This window comes from Colletotrichum fructicola (assembly GCF_000319635.2).
Source record: "Colletotrichum fructicola Nara gc5 chromosome Unknown KSG_Nara_v1_contig02, whole genome shotgun sequence".
Taxonomy (NCBI): Eukaryota; Fungi; Ascomycota; class Sordariomycetes; order Glomerellales; family Glomerellaceae; genus Colletotrichum; species Colletotrichum fructicola.
Window position 1 is genome coordinate 6,777,116 of NW_027094052.1, and position 19,591 is coordinate 6,796,706.

The 19,591-nt window shown below is 53.9% G+C and overlaps 5 protein-coding genes across 5 annotated transcripts; 2 read left to right on the forward strand and 3 right to left on the reverse strand.

Annotated features, from left to right (window-relative positions):
* Positions 1–134: 134 nt before the first annotated feature.
* On the reverse strand, positions 135–2,321 carry hoxX (Hydrogenase maturation factor HoxX; the record flags this gene model as incomplete). Its single annotated transcript, XM_032022361.1, has 1 exon — positions 135–2,321. One exon carries the CDS (start codon positions 2,319–2,321, stop codon positions 135–137), a length of 2,187 nt encoding a protein of 728 aa, XP_031880699.1.
* A 1,378-nt stretch (positions 2,322–3,699) lies between these two features.
* On the reverse strand, positions 3,700–6,162 carry CGGC5_v004728 (uncharacterized protein; the record flags this gene model as incomplete). Its single annotated transcript, XM_032022360.1, has 2 exons — positions 3,700–4,989; positions 5,044–6,162. The coding sequence occupies 2 exons, from the start codon at positions 6,160–6,162 to the stop codon at positions 3,700–3,702; spliced, it is 2,409 nt and encodes an 802-aa protein (XP_031880700.1).
* A 2,155-nt stretch (positions 6,163–8,317) lies between these two features.
* Positions 8,318–9,988, forward strand: CGGC5_v004729 (putative phosphatidate cytidylyltransferase; the record flags this gene model as incomplete). Its single annotated transcript, XM_032022359.1, has 5 exons — positions 8,318–8,461; positions 8,583–8,964; positions 9,027–9,373; positions 9,426–9,890; positions 9,947–9,988. The coding sequence occupies 5 exons, from the start codon at positions 8,318–8,320 to the stop codon at positions 9,986–9,988; spliced, it is 1,380 nt and encodes a 459-aa protein (XP_031880697.1).
* An 872-nt stretch (positions 9,989–10,860) lies between these two features.
* CGGC5_v004730 (Meiotically up-regulated gene 14 protein) lies at positions 10,861–11,775 on the forward strand (the record flags this gene model as incomplete). Its single annotated transcript, XM_032022358.1, has 1 exon — positions 10,861–11,775. One exon carries the CDS (start codon positions 10,861–10,863, stop codon positions 11,773–11,775), a length of 915 nt encoding a protein of 304 aa, XP_031880698.1.
* A 275-nt stretch (positions 11,776–12,050) lies between these two features.
* Positions 12,051–16,659, reverse strand: bfr1-2 (Brefeldin A resistance protein; the record flags this gene model as incomplete). The annotated part of the gene is made up of 4 exons (XM_066151326.1): positions 12,051–12,441; positions 12,496–13,915; positions 13,963–16,390; positions 16,459–16,659. The coding sequence occupies 4 exons, from the start codon at positions 16,657–16,659 to the stop codon at positions 12,051–12,053; spliced, it is 4,440 nt and encodes a 1,479-aa protein (XP_066009437.1).
* Between the last annotated feature and the right edge of the window lie 2,932 nt (positions 16,660–19,591).

A 19,591-nucleotide genomic window follows, 5' to 3' on the forward strand; every position in this document is an offset into this window, starting at 1 on the left:
GATTGGTATTACTGGCACTGAAAGTGCCTTCGTACTGGACATCCTTTCCCGATTACAAAGAAAATAGCTATTCAAGGCGATGTGTATCTCGCTCCCCGTGCTGCTGTGCTCCAGATATAAGACTGCCTGCCTCATCAGGTGGTGACATCGTAATAGCATGAAAAGATAGGTCTCAAATCTCGTTTGCTGACGCTCTCACTCGCCGCTCTCGCGTGTACGGCAGCGTTGCTTGAAGTTGTGTCCTTGCGGGCGGATGCCGAAGTCATGTTTTCAACGTACTCCTTGAGCTTGTCGGCCAAGAGAGTGGCCCTGGCTTTGCGCTCAAAAATGACGACATCATCGAAGTCGTCCGACTCTTCCTCGTCCAGCTCATCCACTTGTCGGCGGTGTATCGCGAAACGCAGGGGTGTCTTGGCGGCCTTCACTTTGCGGACAAAGTCTCTTCGGCGGAGATGATATCTCTGTGATCTCGCACTCCAAAAGTCTTTGGACATCTCCCCAAGCTCCTGAGCACGAGCGCACGCAAGACCGGCAGGGGAGACGTCAACGTTGCTCTTCCAGGCCGCCGCGGCCGGCTTACCAGCGATCAAGAGCGACTTGACGTGCTTTCGAATACGTGTGTCGAGGAGAGCCCCAGTTCCCGGGAGAGTGTGGTCGACGAGGCCCATCATTCGCGCGTCAGCCGGCGACAGCGGTGTCATGTCGCGTAACAGCTTCGTGGCGCCTGCCGAGCCACATCGTCCGGGGTAGGACAGAGAGTGATATTCGGAACCGTGCAGGCCAATGGCACGGTAGGCTGGATTAAGCACCACCTCGGAACCGGAAATAACGACGTCGCATGCGGCAGCTAGGGCGACACCGCCGGCCGCGCAGTTGCCACGGATGCCGGCGACCGTGAGGATGTTTCGTGATGGGAACTCTTGCAGGAGATAGTGGACCACGTCATCGATGCGGTTGATGTTCAGCCAGGATTCGAGAGCGGGATCCGAGGCGGCCTCGATTACGTTGAGGGCGATTCCGTTGCTGAAATACGAGTCGCCGCCCATAAGCACAACTGCGCTGAGGGGTCGTTCCACAACATGGCTGGCTGTGATGAAGTCCAGCGCGTCAATCATGCGAGAGCACTGCTCGGTGCTCATAGCGCCGTTGTAAAAGTCGAAGTAGAGGAATGCCACCCGCCTGGCACCTGAAAAGGTTTGGAAGTCGACCCAGATGTCCTGCTTCGTGTTGTGAGGGGATTGAGACCAGTCAATGGTTGCTCGGGAGACTCGGTTTTCGGAGAAGAGGTCACTGTCTAGAACATCGAGTTCGTCCAGGCCAGAAACGGCGGGAACCTTGGGCCACAGCATCGAGTCCGTCTTTCGCTTGAGACGTCGAATATGCGAGATCCAAATACCCTTCTCGTCGCATGTTGCGACGCAAACAGCGTCGTCACGGCAGGCAATGATATCTCCAGGACGCGCTCCAGCCGTGAGCTCCTCATTCTCCTCGATGGTTCCCCCGTATACGTAGAGGCTGGGCCCAAACAGCTTCGTCAGACAGCCGGGCTGGGAATCCGATGACCGAATCCTTCGGGAAATTTCCCGAGCCGTGTGTGACTGGACATCGAAGTCGCGCTGAGCTGCTTTGAGGAGTGGCCGATGACGCGTGACTCCTCCGAGGAAGGCTTTCTGTAGTGTCACCGAGGCGTCGCGGAAGGTGGGGTCTGCTTGAAGCAACGGGTTGACAAGGTGGGGGAAGAACTTGTTCTTGCCCGGAGAGGGCGGGGGAGTGTAGGGCGAGGCAGCCTGTATAGAAGCTGCCTGGATTCTGTCAATAGCGGCGAGGGTGGCAGTCAGGGCGGCTCTTGTAACGGGGCCACGGTAGAGACTTGATTTGGTGACGGTGGGTGAATCGATTTGTAGAGGAAACTGCTCGAAAGCCCACACTGGTCCGGAATCGAATTCTTCGACGGCTTGCAGGACGGTGACACCCCAGTATGGCCGTCCAAACTCGCTCCAAGCATTGGTCTGTACCAGGTTCTCAGAGTCGGCTTCTGAGCCATCATCTCCCATAATTACCCAGTCGAGAGCACTTGGGCCGGCGTCGCCCGGAGGGCCGGGATGGATAATGAGCGTGAGAAAGTTGTCGTAGACTTCCCGTGGGACCCGTGATGTCAGAAACGGACATATGATGAGATTGGGCTTGGCCAATTTGGCCGCCTCGATCATCGCATCATCTGAGAGAGCATACTCGATGGTGATCGTATGAGTCTTGGATAACGCCAGGTACAGGCGCTGAGAAAGGGAGTTATGCGCGGTGCACAGGAAGAGGATGTTCATGGCGGTAGTGGAGGCGATGGAATCGGTCAACGCAAGAAGTAAGGATGTAAAAATGGGCGTTTTTCGTTCAAGTCTTCTCCAGGAAAAGCAAACAAGAGGGGATTAGAGGCGAGGTGGTATGATATATGCAAGTCCAGGCAGATGGGGTCTGGGTTGGGCATCTATTGCACTACCTGGGTCTGTAACATGTGCTCCCCTCCAGTCTACTAGACATGCACCCTTCGGCGACCTCAGGATGCGTAAGTGGCCTCCCCCCCCATTCCTAGTCGACTGTGTGTGACCTGAAAGCTTAACGGCCGACTCCTGCGCTTACCTCAAAAGCCATGTCACGTCTAATGCCTTATTCGCTTCTGGAGTTGGCTGCATTTGACTCCGACCCGACTTGAATCCAGCAAAAGTAAACGTGGTGTTGATGCCATCGCAGCTTTGACTCCGGCTCAGCCCCTCCCTGCACACCACGCCGGACGAAGCGAGCTTGGACCTGAACAACCCCAATCAGGATTGGGCAAGTTGGGATGAACGACCGGAAGTGGCTGCTCTATCGGCGAAGAGCTATTCCTTGACTCAGGGGCGCTCTATGAATGGGGCCATCACTCGTGGACGCTAACGCCTAGCTCGAATGTTCTGGACTAGCGCCTCATTCTCTATCCACGACCAGCACCGACCAGATCTTCACGGCTAGTCGGCGCGTTTCGACCTCAAAGTCGAGCTCGAGGATCAGCCAAATCGTTTTCGCTGATCCTTAGCGTGTGGGGTCAGTGCAACTGTGCAGGTTGAGACATCGAGTCGACTGGGCGAGGGCGCAGCAAGGCGACCGAGTCTCTTGAGATAGGCGGACGAGGGAGATAGACATGGTTGACTTGTTGGCTCTGGAGCTTCGACTGACTCTTCCCCTCATAGACATGATTCCATCATCCTTCGATGCCGACTGGCGGGCAGGAGATTCATGTCAAATAAAAGGCCAAAGTAGGCAATCCACATGACTCTGCAGGTAGCTCCACCCCATGAGGTTCTGCATCCAACGCCACAGCGTGATTCATTGGCCGCGACCTCTCTCGGCGCCTCTATCACACTCGCAGCCGCTGAATACCTGCATTAGGTTGATGCATTGTCAAGTGGCCGGCAGCCATCAACAACTCTCGTACCATGCGGCAAAAAGGCGTATGGGAATCGTGGCCACCGTGGCGTTTCCGCATCCGTTTGGTCTTGACAGGTCCATGGTAATGGCACATGGTTATCGCAACCACCGCCACATGAACCGTGCTCGCACGTAGTTCGGATGCTTCGCTCCAAAGAACAGACGCAATGATTTCGGACGGTCGCTTTCGTCTGGACATGGACATGATGCAGCCCGACCTGATGGAACTCATAATTACTTTTACACGCCAAATGACTCTGCTACGCTGTCGCCTTCGTCTGGAGTGACGCCAATCTCGAGTAGTTCGTGAGCTCTGTCGACCGTGTCTGCATCAATGCCCGCCTCATAGACTAAGTCTTCTTCGGAGAAGTTGAGTCGCGAAAGCGAAAGCATGTAACGCTGGGAGCCGCCGTGTGACACGGACAGTTTCGAGAGGATGTTCGCAACGTTGGCCGTGTTCGGATCGGTCGCTAGGGTGTGCAGCAGCAACACGATCTGAGATATCAGCAAGGAAGAACCGCTGCGGCCATCGTCCCAGTCGTCGGCTTTATCGCGGGGATCACCTGGGGTAGCGTCCACGGTCCCGTCCTTGCGCCAGGAGCAAGAGCCACCGCCTTTGCCGTCTATAACAGGATCAGAGAGGTCATACAAGCCGTCGACAAGCTCGCCCAGCGTTGTGACCAGTCGCGGTATAACACTGACGTGGCTCGCAATCTGTCGTGCTCCAAACGGTGAACGCGCAAAATTCATGAGCGTTCGCAGAACAGCGAATCGTACGGCGTGTTTCTCGCTGCCGGTGACAGCTGCTCGCGGTAATTCGACAAGATTCATAGAAACCCTATCGATGAGGATCCGAGCTATGAACTCGGGCGGTTTTCCAGGAACGATGGGGCCAATGGAGTTGGGCAGGACTGAGGTGCAAAGCATGTCGAGCATTCCCACAACATCCTCCAGCCGCTGCTTAGATGTCAGCAATGCTAACACCATGTCGACAGTGATTAGCTGCCAAATTTCAGCTTGCCGAGTTTGTGAACCGTTTTCGGTATCTTGTACAACGGTGGCGCAGGCGGCGGCAGAGGCGTAAAGCAGTGACAAGATGTAGGTGGAGTCAACATCTTGCTCCAAGGCTTCTGCGGCGGACTCAGTTGAGCCATCCGTGTCATTTCTCTTAAACCGTGCTTCGGCAACCATATATATGGAGTTCACAGCGACAGGAACCAGGTCGTCGATCACTAAGGGAGCCACTGACATGGTCTGAAGCTGCAGGGTGAAGGAGAGCAAGGAAGTGAGATCCCAAACGGGACGCAAGTAGGTCTCATCAAGACACTGGGCCCACATGCGAATGACGAGGCGTGCAAAGTCCACCAGGAGCTGGACAGGGTTTGAGGGATTGCCCATCAGAGGCAGTTCGCGGAAGATGAAGGCGGAGAACGAAGTCGCCGGATCGGACGGAAACGCATAGCGAGACAGGATGTCAAAGGTTGGCGGCTCTCCGTGCAGCGAACCATGATCCAGAATGACCTGGAGAAACTGTAACGGCGTTAGTGAGCATGCTGTGCCAACGGGCGGCATGAATAGGCTTACCTCGAACGGAAGCACGCTTATTCCTGAAGCGAATTGCTGAACAGGCAGCGCCGCCGTAACGGTGGCATCGTCAGCCATAGGCACATCGCCCGCGTGGACCTCTAGGGCCATCACAGGGCTGTCAACGGTTGGACGTTTGCGTTTGCCTTTAGTAGGCGTCCGTTCCGACAACGGAACAGCCACTGCGCCAGAATCCCTAGTCTTGCCTCTCGTTTTGGTAGGGCTCGGGGCGATATCCATATCGTCGAACCCATCGGCCATACCCCACGTCTTGGTCGTCTTCCTCGGGGTTGTAGTTCCGGGCGCAGGAGCCTGTGGTGCGGCGTCCTTTCGGCGTGGTCTGCTGGCGGCATCCTTCAAATCGCGCTGCAAAAACTGCAGCTCGGTCGTGGCCTGTCTTTCTTTCGTGATGGCAGCCTCAACAGCGCTTTCTTGCTTTGCGGCCTGCTCGGCGTTTTGTTTCTTGAGTCGCGCAATCTCGGCAGCGTGATCTTGTTGGGCTTTGGCGGAGTTTGATCGGATGATTGTCACTTCGCCGCGCGCAGCGTTCAGATCAGCCTGGAGGGCTTTCAGCTGTTGCTGGAGAGCGGCAACGACGCTGCCCGCGGGCCCTACCGGGGCAGTAGTCTGTGATTGCGGGGGGTTGTAGCGGGTCGAAGGAGGGGGAGGTCGGGCATATTGGGATAGCTGAGGGCGATGAGGTGCGCCAACGGGAGGCTTGAATCGTTGCGAGGCGACTGGAGGAACAAAGGACGGGACAGGTGCAGGATATCTCGGTCGGGCAGAAATGGCGGGCTGATTGACGGGAGCAGGAGGATGATTCCATCTCTGCGGGGTCTGGAGCGAAGGTCTTCTTGCGAGATGGGTTTGGTGCTGGGGTATCGTCTTGTCGGGCAGGGGGCGAGCAGCCGGAGGCAGCAGCTGGTTGGTCACCTCAGTATCATCGAGGTCGTCATCCTCGAACTCGAGATCATCGTAAGTTTCGACCTGGGTGCCTTGGGCAGGCTGGGAGTCGTCAAACTTGCGCTGGGCCTGTGTGAGTTGGATGGCGTTGTTTTCGAGCTCTTGGAGGGTGACGTCGTTCAATCCATCAAATTCCTCGTCCGAGAAGTCGTCCATTGCGTTGGAGGAGCGTTCGAAAACGCATTGTCGATGGTGTGGAAGGGAGACTCTCAAGGTGTTGGGTTGGCTTTGGCTGTTGGGATCCGTCTGAATAGTGGCTTGTGTTTTCTTATCGTGGATGTCTTATCGGGAGCTGCCGCAGGTCCATGTTGCGGCGGGCAGCAGCTGTGCCGCGACGCGAAACAGAATGTGAACGTGGACGACGCGACTTCCCGTGAGGCCATCAGCCACAGCCACTCTGGACTGGGCTACACAGCCACACATGACTGGCCACATATGACTAAGGTATCCACATGTAGAGTGTGTGTGGCCGACTTTAGCTGCATGACAAGAGACGAATGGGAGCTCGCGCCTCAGCTGATAAAAAGCTGGTCAGACCAGTTGCAGTTGGTTGATGAAGCTACGGGCAGCATGTGATGATGTCAACCGGCGCAACTGGCGTCAAGACGCATTGTCTCGGATTGCCCGGCGATTCCTGAACCTGATGTCCAATCTTTGAGGGCCAGCTGGGCACGAGTTTCGCCAATGTCCAATGTCCAATGTCCGCAGGTACGTTACCCAGCTCGGAACAATCTCAATCGCTGGACGTGTGTTTTTCTTCTCTCCTTTGCAGGTTATTTCTGGCATTGACAGATTATGGGGCGCGCTGCAGCCTATCAGTCCCCGAAATTGAGAGAGCTGACCAACTCAACAGTTTCGGTAGGCAAGGGATGGATGCTCTCCCACAGTGGAGGGATGGGAGCCGGGTGGAGGGGTTGGGCCCTGCAACGATACGCGTACTTGGGGCCACAGGGCATCCCATGCGCTCCCGGACATGCAGCAAGCGTATTTTAATTCCAGCACGCTCACGGGGAGTCGGGAGGCCAAGGTACATGGAATCTCCGGTTGACTACGAAGGACCGAGCCTTGAAGAATCCCGTACTACCTACCTACCTTACCTAGGTACTGACGGACAGGTTTTGAAGCAATTGCCTGTGGACCAGGGGGATGAAAGGACGGGAGCGTCCATGACAGCCACGCATCGGAGCGGACTCCACCATCATTCCGCTGCTCGACTAGCCCTGCCTGGGTGGGCGGATTGGCCGAGATCGAGGACTTTCTCATCTCGACCTGCGGCGGGTTACATAATCTCCGCTCGGTAGTCCCTCGTGGTGTGCGACACTGCCTTCCATGGGCGCCTCTCCCACGCTCCAGGGCGTCAGTCGCCAAGCCACAGACCTGACGTAGCTAGGTTTTTCTGCGCTATCTGACTTGTAGCGTCATCATCCGCCAACACCAAACAGCCCGCCTGCTCGAGCATCGAGTGGATTGCTGCAGGCTTGCGGTGCTGCCATCCGTCATGCCATACCTACCAACCTTACCTTATCTTGACCTACCTTACCTTATGTACATAGTAAGATATCTTGAGGCTAATTGCCAACTCACAGCGGCATCACAAGCGAGGAAAGCGCACTTGTAATCCTTCCGTCGACCCGCTGTCAGTCCGCCCGCTCGGCTTTACGTAGGTAGAGAAAAATCCACCGGAGGAACAAATTAAGGAAAAAAAAAAAAAAAAAAGAGTGAGAACCTGGGTGTTGGCACTGACTGCACCCGCCGGTACCACCAAAATTACCCACCTTATTTCTCCATCCCATCTCCATCTCCATGGCCCAGCTCCCCTGCACCACCACACTGAGCTACCTACCTAATACCTGCCCTGGCCTGAGGTGCCCTTCAACAAAACATCCACGTCGTCAAAGCCACTCTTACCTACTCCTGCCTTACCTCATTATTTCCCCCCGACTCCTTCGCTTTCTCGGCCCGTGACGCAGAACCCGCACCCCGTCCTCGTCACTTTTGAACTGGCCACATTCGCGTGTCGACTTTTTCTCCACGATACATACCTATCGCATTTTACCACCGCGACCATCACCGCGTCCGCCCCTCCCCAGTAGCCCCAGCGGCCCAATTTGCGCCGACTCTCCGCTGCTGACCCTTCCCGCATCCGAACCACCCGCCTGCCTCCTGCGACGAAAACCGACGTTGCCCGTGAACGCCCCTCGCCCAAAAGAAAAAGCGACCGAACACCTCCCTCGACGCTTCCCACGACACGACCCGAGACCTTAGTTACCGGCTTGACACTTTTAGTCGACACCAGACACACAAAGACATGATGGCACGCACAAGGAGGGGGGTCAAGTTCCCCCACAAGACCAACGGCCACGCGGACGGCCGCCGCTCCAGCTTCAGCGACGTCAGCGAAGATGGCTCGCCCTCGAAGATCAAGACCGGCGCTGCTTTGCAAAACATCTCCGAGGTACCTCCCTCCCCTCCCCGATCCTCTCCTCCGGCTCTGTCTTGTCCTCCTCAAGCCGCGCATTTCAGACCAAGTCTGCCATCATAGCCATCTCACTACTAACAAAATGTCCGCATCCCAGCAGCCCCAGTCTCCCGAGGATGAGAAGCGCGCCGAGTACGAAAAGAAGAAGGCAAACTTCTTGACGCGCACCTTCTGGACCCTCGTCATGTTCGTCGGCTTCTTTGCTGCCCTCGTCATGGGCCACCTATACATCATCTGCATCATAACGGCCATCCAGATCATCTCTTTCAAGGAGGTCATCGCCATTGCCAGCGTTCCCAGCCGCGCACGTCAGCTGCGATCCTCAAAGAGCCTCAACTGGTACTGGCTGGCCACCACCATGTACTTCCTATACGGCGAAACCGTCATCTACTACTTCAAGCATATCGTGCTGGTCGACAAGGTCCTGCTTCCCCTGGCCACCCACCACCGCTTCATCAGCTTCATTCTCTACATCTTCGGTAAGTTCTACTTTCCCCGCGCCCCTACATCTTGGACGTCTCCTAGATCCTAACTCCTTCAGGTTTCGTCTTCTTCGTCACATCTCTTCAGGCCGGTCACTACAAATTCCAGTTCACCCAGTTTGCATGGACGCACATGGCCCTGTACCTCATCGTCGTCCAGGCTCACTTCATCATGAACAACGTCTTCGAGGGCATGATCTGGTTCTTCCTCCCAGCCGCCATGGTCATTACCAATGACATTTGGGCGTATCTGGTGGGAATCACCTTTGGCCGGACCCAGCTGATCAAGCTGTCGCCCAAGAAGACCGTCGAGGGCTTCGTTGGCGCCTGGATCATGACTATCGTCTTTGGCATGCTCCTGACCAACCTCCTGATGCGCTCCTCCTTCTTCATCTGCCCGGTTACTGTGAGTATACTATCGCTGCGTCTCCGGAATGATCTGCCACTGACCTACCTAGGATCTCGCCGCAAACATCTTCACTGGCCTCGAGTGCACCCGTAACCCTGTTTTCAACCTCAAGACCTACCGCCTGCCTCCGCTCTTCTTCCTCCCGCCCAACATGAATGAGAGCCTCTCCTTGACCATGGCCCCTGTTCAGTTCCACACCCTGGTCCTGGCAACATTCGCCTCGCTCATCGCTCCTTTCGGCGGCTTCTTCGCGTCTGGCTTGAAGCGCACCTTCAAGATCAAGGACTTTGGCGACTCTATCCCGGGCCACGGCGGCATGACTGATCGCATGGATTGCCAGTTCATCATGGGGTTCTTCACTTACATGTACTACCACTCTTTCATCGCCATCAATAAAGCCAGTCTTGGCAGCGTCATGGAAATGGCTGTTACCGGCTTGACCGTCGAAGAGCAGCTGGAGCTGGTAAGGGGGATGGGCCGCTATCTCAGCAACCAGGGTGTTTGGGGAGACGAGGTATGTCTTGAGCAACCGTTTCTTGATATTGCGCCCGTTCACTAACCTTTGACCAGATTATCCAATGCCTGGACAAGGCTCTGCAGGCCAAGCGGTGAAAGGCCTAACCTGGGGGTTTCGCACTGCTAGTAATACCGGCAGGTTGCCTGCTATTTAATGACGAACTAATGGGATTTTTGGTACATGTTCTGCCCGAGTCACGAACGCAGCGGCGAGTTCGATTCTTCAGGAAAGTGACGGCGAGCGGCGTGTTGTTGGGGAACCGTGTGCTGCGCAGCAAGGGTAAACAAAAGTATTCGTATAACGACGAGGACGGTCACTGTAAAAGAGAATTCCTTGGTTCAATGACGGGTGGTGGAATTTGCATGGGCTCGCTATTGTAACATACCCTTCGCGACGTTTTGTTTCATCATACCACCGTTCTACTTCGTCCATTACAGTGTCGTCTGCCATGATGCGGAGAGTGTGTTGGGTGATAGTCTTGATGTTCACGAGAAGAATGAATGCTTGCGGGTGCCCGGCTGCAAGTCTGGTCTCCGAGCCCGCTGGTGCCGCAAGCTGGCCCTTAGCCGGCCGTCCGAACATTGGACCGGGCCGGTATCCGGTTTCCGGTCCTCTCTGGAGAAGAGATCCCGGTCGTACCTTATCTCGCCCCCCGCAACCCCGCTCCGACCAGACTTCCCCGTACAGAATGGCTGTCTGACATTTACGCCTATCGCAAGTCGCGCGTTATCAATCGGCCTGTTCCCGCTCCTTCTCCGATCATAACCTTGACTGCATTCCAGTGTGTAAACCGACATATTGCCTCGACACCTACTTCCAGTTCCGACGAGCATTTACAAGCCAGGCGTCTAGCATCGTCAACCAGAGATCAAAATATTCACGACAGAAACACAGACTTGGAAGGCCGCTTCTGACCCACGCACGACATCGAGTCCGGATATCGGCGTCTCTTTGGAAAACTTTCAACATGGCTCCGTCCGCCACTATCGACACCGCCCCCGCTGTCGGCGGTACAGCCGTCGTACCTAAGGAGGCATCGCACTCCAAGCATGGCCACGAGCTTCAGAACAAGACGCCTTTGCAGGCCATGTCCCATGGCGATGTTGTCCTGGCCGGTATCCCCAAGTTCCCTGACTTCGCCTCCCAACGGCAGTGGCAGCTTGAACACATGGCTGCCGCGTTTCGCCACTGGTCCCGCGAGGGCTATGTCGAGGGTATGAGCGGTCACATCTCTGTGCGAGACCCCGAGATCCACGACGCCTTCTGGACCAACCCCCTTGGCAAGCACTTCGGTCTGCTCAAGGCGAGCGATATGATTCTTGTCAATCTCGACGGCGCCGTCATCGGCGGCAACCGCACGAAGCCCCCCAACACGGCCGGATTCCTCATCCATGCTGCCGTCCACAAGGCCCGTCCTGATGTTCACGCCGTGTGTCACTGCCACAGCATGTATGGCAAGGCTTGGTCCGTCTTCGGACGCCGTCTAGAGATGCTCACCCAGGATGCCTGCAAGTTCCGTGGTGATGCCCACTCTGTCTACAACAGCTATGGCGGCGTCGTTCTCGGCCCAGAGGAGGGAGAGATGATTGCGGAGGCCCTTGGTCCCAAGGGCAAGGCATGCATCCTGCGTAACCATGGACTGTTGACTGTTGGTCAAACTGTTGATGAGGCGGCGTTCCTCTACACCTCCATGGAACGCCAATGTCGGGTGCAGCTGCTCGCCGAGGCGGCTGCGGCCAATGGACTGCCTAAGGTCCTTGTAACCGACGAGGAGGCGCAGTTCAATTTCGACGTCGAGAGCGATCCTGAGATCTGCTATTGCGAATTCCAAGTTTATTACGACCTGGAAGACGAGCTTTCCGGCGGCGCTTTCAAGAATTAGACCGCCTTCAACAGCTTCACTTAGTCAACCCATCTTGGCATTCATAGATTCCCATTCAATTGATACAGCGTTATGATCTTTACGATTCTCGTTTAGCACGGCGCTTGTTCGCACAAAAGCGGGGGTGATGAGTGGCGGTGCTGGAACTTTCTCATCGAGAGCACGAGACTGATGGCACGAAGACATGAGCAGAGCCAAGCGCACAGTATACAAGATATTATTATGATTGATGTTTTTTAGAACTTAAGCTGACTTGACGAACGAACGTGGCGTAATTATTTCCCAACTTTTCTCTTCGCCATTACCGACTTGAGCGGGTTCTTTCCATTGAACTTGAGCCAAGTCCCAACAAAGACGATGAAATAGTTGAATGCAATGAATCCGCAGAAGATACCAAAGTCCCGCCAGATGTTACTGTAGTAGACGCTGAAGCCTGCGCCAAACTCGTCTCCGGTAGCATACTGACAAAACTCGCAGATGCCCCCTTCCCCAGTCTGAACATATCCACCAGCTTGCGCAATGTAGGACTGCGCGTAATCTTGGCAGGACTGATTTGGAGGTGGCTGGAATCTTGCAAATTCGCCAGGCTGGCACTGAACGGGTTGGTCATGAATGGCGGCGCCAAGGAACGCTTCGAGGAGGTAATGAAACGGAGAAAGCCAGTACCTAGAGAATAGTTAGCATGATTCTAGCAACCTTTGCACCGGCTGTAAAACTCACATCCAACTGCGCCAAAAGGTAGGGAGCTGCATCGGTGGCACAACGACACCGCAGAAGCTGACGACGAACAGGAAGAAGATGGGCACAAGGAGAGATGCGAGCAACTCATTGGGTGCAAATGCGGCGATTCCCTGACCGAAGCTGACGTAGTAAAGTTCAAATAAAATGACGAGAAGGAAGGCAAAGCCGGAAGTGAAGCCGGAAGTGCGCCAGCCGAACACCCCCCACCACCAGCAGTTGAAGTAGATGCCTCCGGCAACGATGGCGTAAGGAATTTCGGCGAGTACGGCAGCAGTTGTCCAGGCAAACCAGCTGTATATCTTGGCGTTATTCTCGCGCCACTGAAAGATTTGACGGGAATGTAAGAAGACTGGCTGAAGTTGCTGAATGAGGGGAGGACTGATGGTGAGCGTCATGAAGATTGAAAACAGTCGATTCTGGTAGTCGATAGATGCGTAGCCGATCTTGTAGAATGTGAAGCAGTTGAACAGACCGGTGAGAATGTGTAGCATGAACTTGCCGACGATGTAGTTGGGGGTGCGCCAGTACGCAACAAACGACCGCTTCACCACGGCCATGGTCTGTGTCGATAGCGGCATGGCATACTCGCGGTCGTCCTTGAGATTCTTGGAAGGCTCGACGTCTCTCCTTTTGGCTAACATCTCATCAATCTCCCGAGACCGCGCCTCTCTGTTCTTTGACTGAGCCCAGACATCGCTCCAATCCTTGCCTTGATAGTTGGGATCTCCAGCACCAATAGCTTCGAGCATGTACTCTGCAGGGTTGCTTTTGGGGGGACACTCGTGAGCACCATTGGACACAAAATAATTGATGAGCTCCTGACTGTCGTTACCAAGTGGGCCATGGTAGGCAACTCGACCGCCGGCTTTGAGCAAGAGAAGCTCATCGAAGTGTTCAAATAAAACAGCAGACGGTTGGTGGATAGTACAAAGGACGGCCTGGCCAGCATCAGCTAGTTTGCGTAAAAACCGGACGATGTTGAAAGCGGCGCCTGAATCGAGACCGGAAGTAGGTTCGTCCAAAAACATGAGCAGCTCGGGTTTGGATGCCAGCTCAACTCCGATCGTAAGTCTCTTTCGCTGTTCGGCGTTGAGACCCTCTCCCACTTTCCCGATAGTTGCGCCAGCAATATCGCGCATCTCAAGAAGGTCAATGATAGTCTCGCAATAGTCGTATTTCTCTTTCTTGGAGATTTCTCGCGGCTGGCGAAGAAGGGCCGAAAACTGAAGAGCTTCTCTGACGGTCGCGGTTGGCTCATGGATGTCCATCTGCTCCGCGAAACCAGTGGCCCTCTGGAACGACTTGGGTAGAGGACGTCCATCAACGAGAAATTCGCCCGTCACGGTGCCAAACTTGAGGCGTTGAGCCAGTGCATTCAACAATGTTGTCTTGCCAGCACCTAAACGTTGTCAGTTGAGCTATCTAGAGCACCCGAGACTCACTAACCTGACGCGCCCATGAGGGCTGTTAATTTTCCAGGACGGACATAACCCTGGACATCGGAAAGCAAGTTGCGACTACCCTTCTCCCACGGAATCGTGTAGTTGACATCGCGGAAGGTGAAGACTGTCTCGTTTCTCGCGACCTGATCCAAAGTGTCTTCCTCAGTCTTCTCCTTGGTGACGGTGTTGTCCGCGACAATTTCCGAGTTGCTTGTCGGCCCAGATTCTACGTCTCTCTTCTTGTCCCGACCCCCTGTGGCAATGCTGTTTTCGATTTTCTTAGGGACCTGCCCTCTTTTGAAAACGGTGATGGCGCCTCCACCAGTGTTTGGCTTCATATGTTCCATGCCCAGGGCAGTAAGAACGACAAAAGCGAAGAAGAAAGCCCAGAGAAAACCGAAATTACGCCAAAGATGGGCGCGAGTATACGTGAAGGAGGCTTCGATGTAGCTGGAGCCCGGAACAATTGTCTGACCGGGAGGGCTTCCAGCAAGCGCACATCCTTGATACTGAGGCGTTGCATTGGGACCCTGGGGAACCAGGTAAGGTGCACTGCACTCAAGCTCGAGATTGTAGAACTCATTTGACATCAGGCACTCGAAGCCGTATTGAATCCAGTTAATCCATCGCAGCCATCCGAACCAGGGACGCATGGAGTCAGGAGGAATCAAATACCCCGTGTAAACCACGAGGATCTGAACGGCCACACCTGTAAACCGGGTGGCATCATCCAGGGTCTTGCACCAAGCTGAGATAGCCCGGAAGAAGGCGTACGTCACCATGGTGACCAGCCAAAGAATGAGTGTGGCGATGAAGAACTGAGAGGCTGTTCTCGCCAGGTTGGCCATCCAGTAGATAATGACATTAAACAGGACAACTTGGATGAAGACCAGAGGGATATCGACGACGGTCTGAGCGATGGCGAAGGCTCCAGGGCGGTAGAATGAAAACGACTTATGCTTGAGAAGAATGGGTTTCGACTCAAACGCGGCTGTTTGCTCGGCGAGCGCAAGCAAAGCATTGAAGAGCAAGAGAAAGAACAGGGTGCCTCCACGAGGAAAAGCTCCGGCGGCTGTGTTTGGGAGGTTGTAAAACAGACTGCCAACGATGAGGCCCTGGAACACCAGACCGCCCCATTTGCCGAAAAGTGATGCTCGATCGCCGACCATAACCATGAATTGGCGTTTTGTGCAGGCGACGACCTGCTTATGAAATGGGAGTTCGTAGTTTTTGGTCTTTGTCTTCTCGGACTCATACCGGCGGCGCTGCTCGATTTGTTGTTCAAGTTGACCCTCAAAATCCTCAACATCTTGGACGTTCCTGCGGTAAACCTCGCTATTTCTGTACGCAGAGTCGAATGCCTCGGGGGTCCGAGGAATGCGGTTTTCCCAACCCTCGCGAATATGACGCTCATGTTCATCGGTGACAGATGTAAGGAAATCTGCGGTGGTCCAGCGGTCAGGACATTCAAAGCCAAGGTCGATGAAGTATTTCTTCGCAGCCTCAGCTGGTCCATAGTATAGGCATTTGCCAGAGTCGATAAGTAAAACCTTGTCAACGAGGTCGTATAGAGACTCGCCAGCCTGGTAAAGCGAAACAGCAGTCGATGTCTCGGCCATATTGGTCATGGCTCGTATGGAGCGAACATATTCGACCGCGGTGCTGGCGTCAAGGCCCTTGCTCGAATTGTCCCATCCCTGAACGGATGCTCTCGTAACCATAGCCTCTGCGATGCTCACGCGCTTTCTTTCGCCACCCGAGACGCCGCGAACAAACTCATTGCCAACTTTGGTGCCGAGAGTGTGTTCTATCCAGAAAAGCTTCGTGGCAACTCGCATAAACTCGCGGATGTAGTCTTGTCGAGTTTCGCCTTCAAGTCTCGATTCCTTGCCCGGAGTGCGTGTCTGAAGGGCAAACTTCAAAGTCCTCTTGACGGTCAGAGTTGGGTAATGCAGGTCGTCCTCCGGGTTGTAAATGACTTCTCCCCTGAATCTCTTCGCCATCTCACTAGCATCGATCCCAGCGTACGTGACGTGGCCCTCGACAGATTCAAACCCAGCTCGTTGATTGCAGAAAGCCTTCAGAAAAGTGCTGCATCCTGACCCCGGCCGCCCAAGAACAAGCAAGAGTTCGCCAGGCCGGACGCAGCCATCGAAGCGGCTAATGAGCTCGCGGACAGGAGGCTTAGCAAATGCAGCCTTGGGGCCGCGAGTGAGGAGCAACTTGAACTTTCTGGGAAGGCCAAGGAAGATGTCTCCAACAGTCGGTTGGAGGCTTGCGCCCAGCCCGACGCCCTTCACAGTGAGGTTTCGAAACACGACGCCACTATGCCTCGTCTTCTCCTCTTCACTCTGCTCTTGACGTGCACGACCAAAGATTCTAGACATGAGACGTTCGACCTCTTGTTGCTCCTCCTCTTGACCTGCTTCGGACTGGTTGGTCGCATTAGTACGACGTCGAGAGAGGGCTCGGAAGAGGTCTTCTTCTGTCATCGTAGTACCTTGTCGTTTCGCCTGGGGCCTCTGCCTCTCGGTGGTGCTCGTGTTGGTCTTAAGAGGCGCAAATTGGGTGCTTTCGACATCGAGTTCGTTTGAGTAATTGGAAGAAGCGCCCGATTTGTCAACTTCTTGTTGCCCCCGGGAGACTTCTGCCATGGCTGCAGACGTCTCATTTCGGTCGTTTGCAGCAGCAGAGTTGCCATCGTGATCGTGGTTGTTGTTGTCGTTGTAGTTGCTATGGCCCGCGATGACGGTAGTAGACGAAGAGTTGCGGTGCGCTGTTGACGAAGTCGTGCCAATGTTAAAGTACGACGTGGAGCTTTGTCGCGTCGACTGAGGGCCTGGCTGGCGGACGTCGGAAGACATGCGCCTATCAACTGCTGATGCTGTGCATTTGACGCAACCATGAGCTTGGGAAGGTTCAACATGAAAGCCTTCTCCCTCTTGGCTAGAAGGTCCTGTTGGAGAGCAGGCAGCACAACTACTCGCCAATGCAACACTAGGCGTCTCAGGGAAACCCCCAGGGATGTCACTGTCTCGCGGTGTGGGTTTCTCCTCCATGACGGCGGTCGACGATGGCTTCACAAGACTTCTAGATCGGTGGAGAATGTTACCGTGGCGGTAAAATTGGTCGCGTCGGAACAGATTCGATGATCTTCAGTAAACATTAGCACGGGAGACGGGGCGCATGAATAAAGGGCGCGGTTATGGAATAGTCATATTTGTTTCCCTGTGAACCACATGCCAGACTACTAGGTTCTAGAGCTTCTGGGCCATTGTCGACGCGAACAACACGTCGAAGGTGCAAGAAGTACAATCAGTTTTTGCATCGGGTCGGCCGAATAAAATCTATGACGACGTACAGCCTGCAACTAGTGGATTGGTCGGTCGCGTCAGTTCTGCGTTAGTTCTCCAGAGATGGTGCCTGGTGGACCTATGGAATTTTTAATCAAGGAGCCTCATCTGGGTAAAAGCAATGTGATGCTTTCGTCATAGACACAGCATCCGCGAATTTGGTGCTGACGGTCCACGCGCCGATCGACACGCATCGGCGATTAGCCCCGGCCGCGGCCGCCGAATCCCTGACTCCCACACAGAAAATGGACATCGCCGGACATTTTCAACGTCCGAAGTGTGCGAACGGCTGTGCGGCTGTAGGAAGCCCGAGTTGTCTTACTTCCATGGATGACTTTCTGTGAGATCATTGAGACATCGTCATCTTGGCATTTCGCTGGCGTGGCGCTCGGTCCAATTCGGGCCCCTACGACGAGCCGGCCAGGGAGGTGTGGGCTGCCGACGCCAGTCATGGGCCTTCCCAAAATAGCTAGTGACTTTGTCATTAGGTAGTGGCTGAATTACGTGGGTCAATGTCGCATTTATCTAGATAATCGGACAAAAGAAAGACGTGCTTCTAATTTTTCTGACCAAGAGGCCGAAGCTATCATCTGGGAATATCAGGAAGAATTCCCACCACTTTTCTAGAAATGACCTTGTGGTGCTGGCGCAATGGCCTTACACGATGTTTGTTGTGCCTTGTTTTGCGGCGTTGCCACCCAAGTTCGCTCATATTTCAGCCAATCGCGACGCATTTAATGGCCTGGAAAGCTACGAGACAGCGGCGTAAAGGCGGTCTGGTTGCCTTCAATTTAGACTCTGGGCTTTAATCCTGTTGCAAACATGGGTATATTTTCAGTAAGAGATTCGATGATGACGTACAATCCGTCCCGGGTCAGATAGTTTAGAGCATGTACCACGGGTTCTGGGTGAGCGTGGGACTTTCCCTACGCTGAATTTTCAGGGGTCTCAATCCAAATGCTGTAGGAGTCGATTTCGACAAAGCTTGGCCTTACAGAGATGGGGTAGTGAGCGGAAAGATAGAAAGTCCAGCCTGATGATATGCCATTGGATAGAACAAAATCAGAGAGCAGGAACTAGACGTTTGTATAGGACCGTTTTCTCTTGGTCCATTATTTGTGCTTTGGTAAACTTACATGATTTAAGACTATTCCGAGAAGCGTTTTCATCCTTAAACGATGGTATCAGAGCGCAGATAATCTACAACAACAAAGGCTTAACATTATACCTTGATATATAGCAGTAAACTATAATGCAGTCTATTAAAAAAAAATAAACGTGAATTGATGAAGTAGTTTGTAAAGCAATATGATTACTTTGAAGAGAGAGTCTGAGTTCTATAAATGACCTATATCAACTTATTGAGCATCGTTCATTGCACTTTTTACAACCCTTCAGGTGGAAAGCGCGACCTGCTGCAGGCCCCCCACCTGGCAGGACGCTTTCTGGAAACAAGTATTGAATCACTATGCAGAAGACTTGATGAGGCTGGCTGCGAACTGAGAAACCTCTATGATCAATCCTACACCTATGGTCTTAATGTAATCATATACAGTGTTCAAGAAAGTTACGATGGCATTCACAGTCAGCCACGCCTCTAAACACCTTGGCGCATAGCAGATCTATTTAACCAATTGATGATAGGTATGCAGATATAACCAGAGTAAACCAGATGTTACATGTTTCTTTCCTAGTTCTAATCATTGCGTCGATTAAATACGTCAAGTTTTGCATCGCTCATGCTGCTGTGGAATAATCGATCGAACACGACCCCAAAAATATCGTGAATGTCGGCGGCAATAAAGTTTGGGGGCGATAGCAGTGTTCATTTCGAGGTATCCACCACCGACCTTCCTAATTCGACCAAACATGCGAGGATGTACCACGCATCATTGATTGTCCCCGTCTTTGGAAGAATACGAGGTTGTGGTATGAGCTCTTCAATTGGTGGGCTTATAGAAATGACTCGATGCCGTGGTCTTCCTCGTCTCACAGGCTTAATCAAGCTTTCAAGCCTCAGCGATGTAGATTGCCGGGCGATCGGAAATCTACAACACCTACCCGATACTACCTAGGTTAGTGGCTACCCTGATATTGAAACACAAAAGGACCTCGAGATAATCTGAGCAAATTACAGATTCATATCGCCATCCTTATCGTGAATCACGCCTTGGACTCGGCCGACACCTCATTGCCGAGAGCGCTCAACTGATTACACGAGAGAACGTTTGACAGGCAGGTCCTACTTATCATAGCCTTCGCTCTGCATCGTGTTTCCTA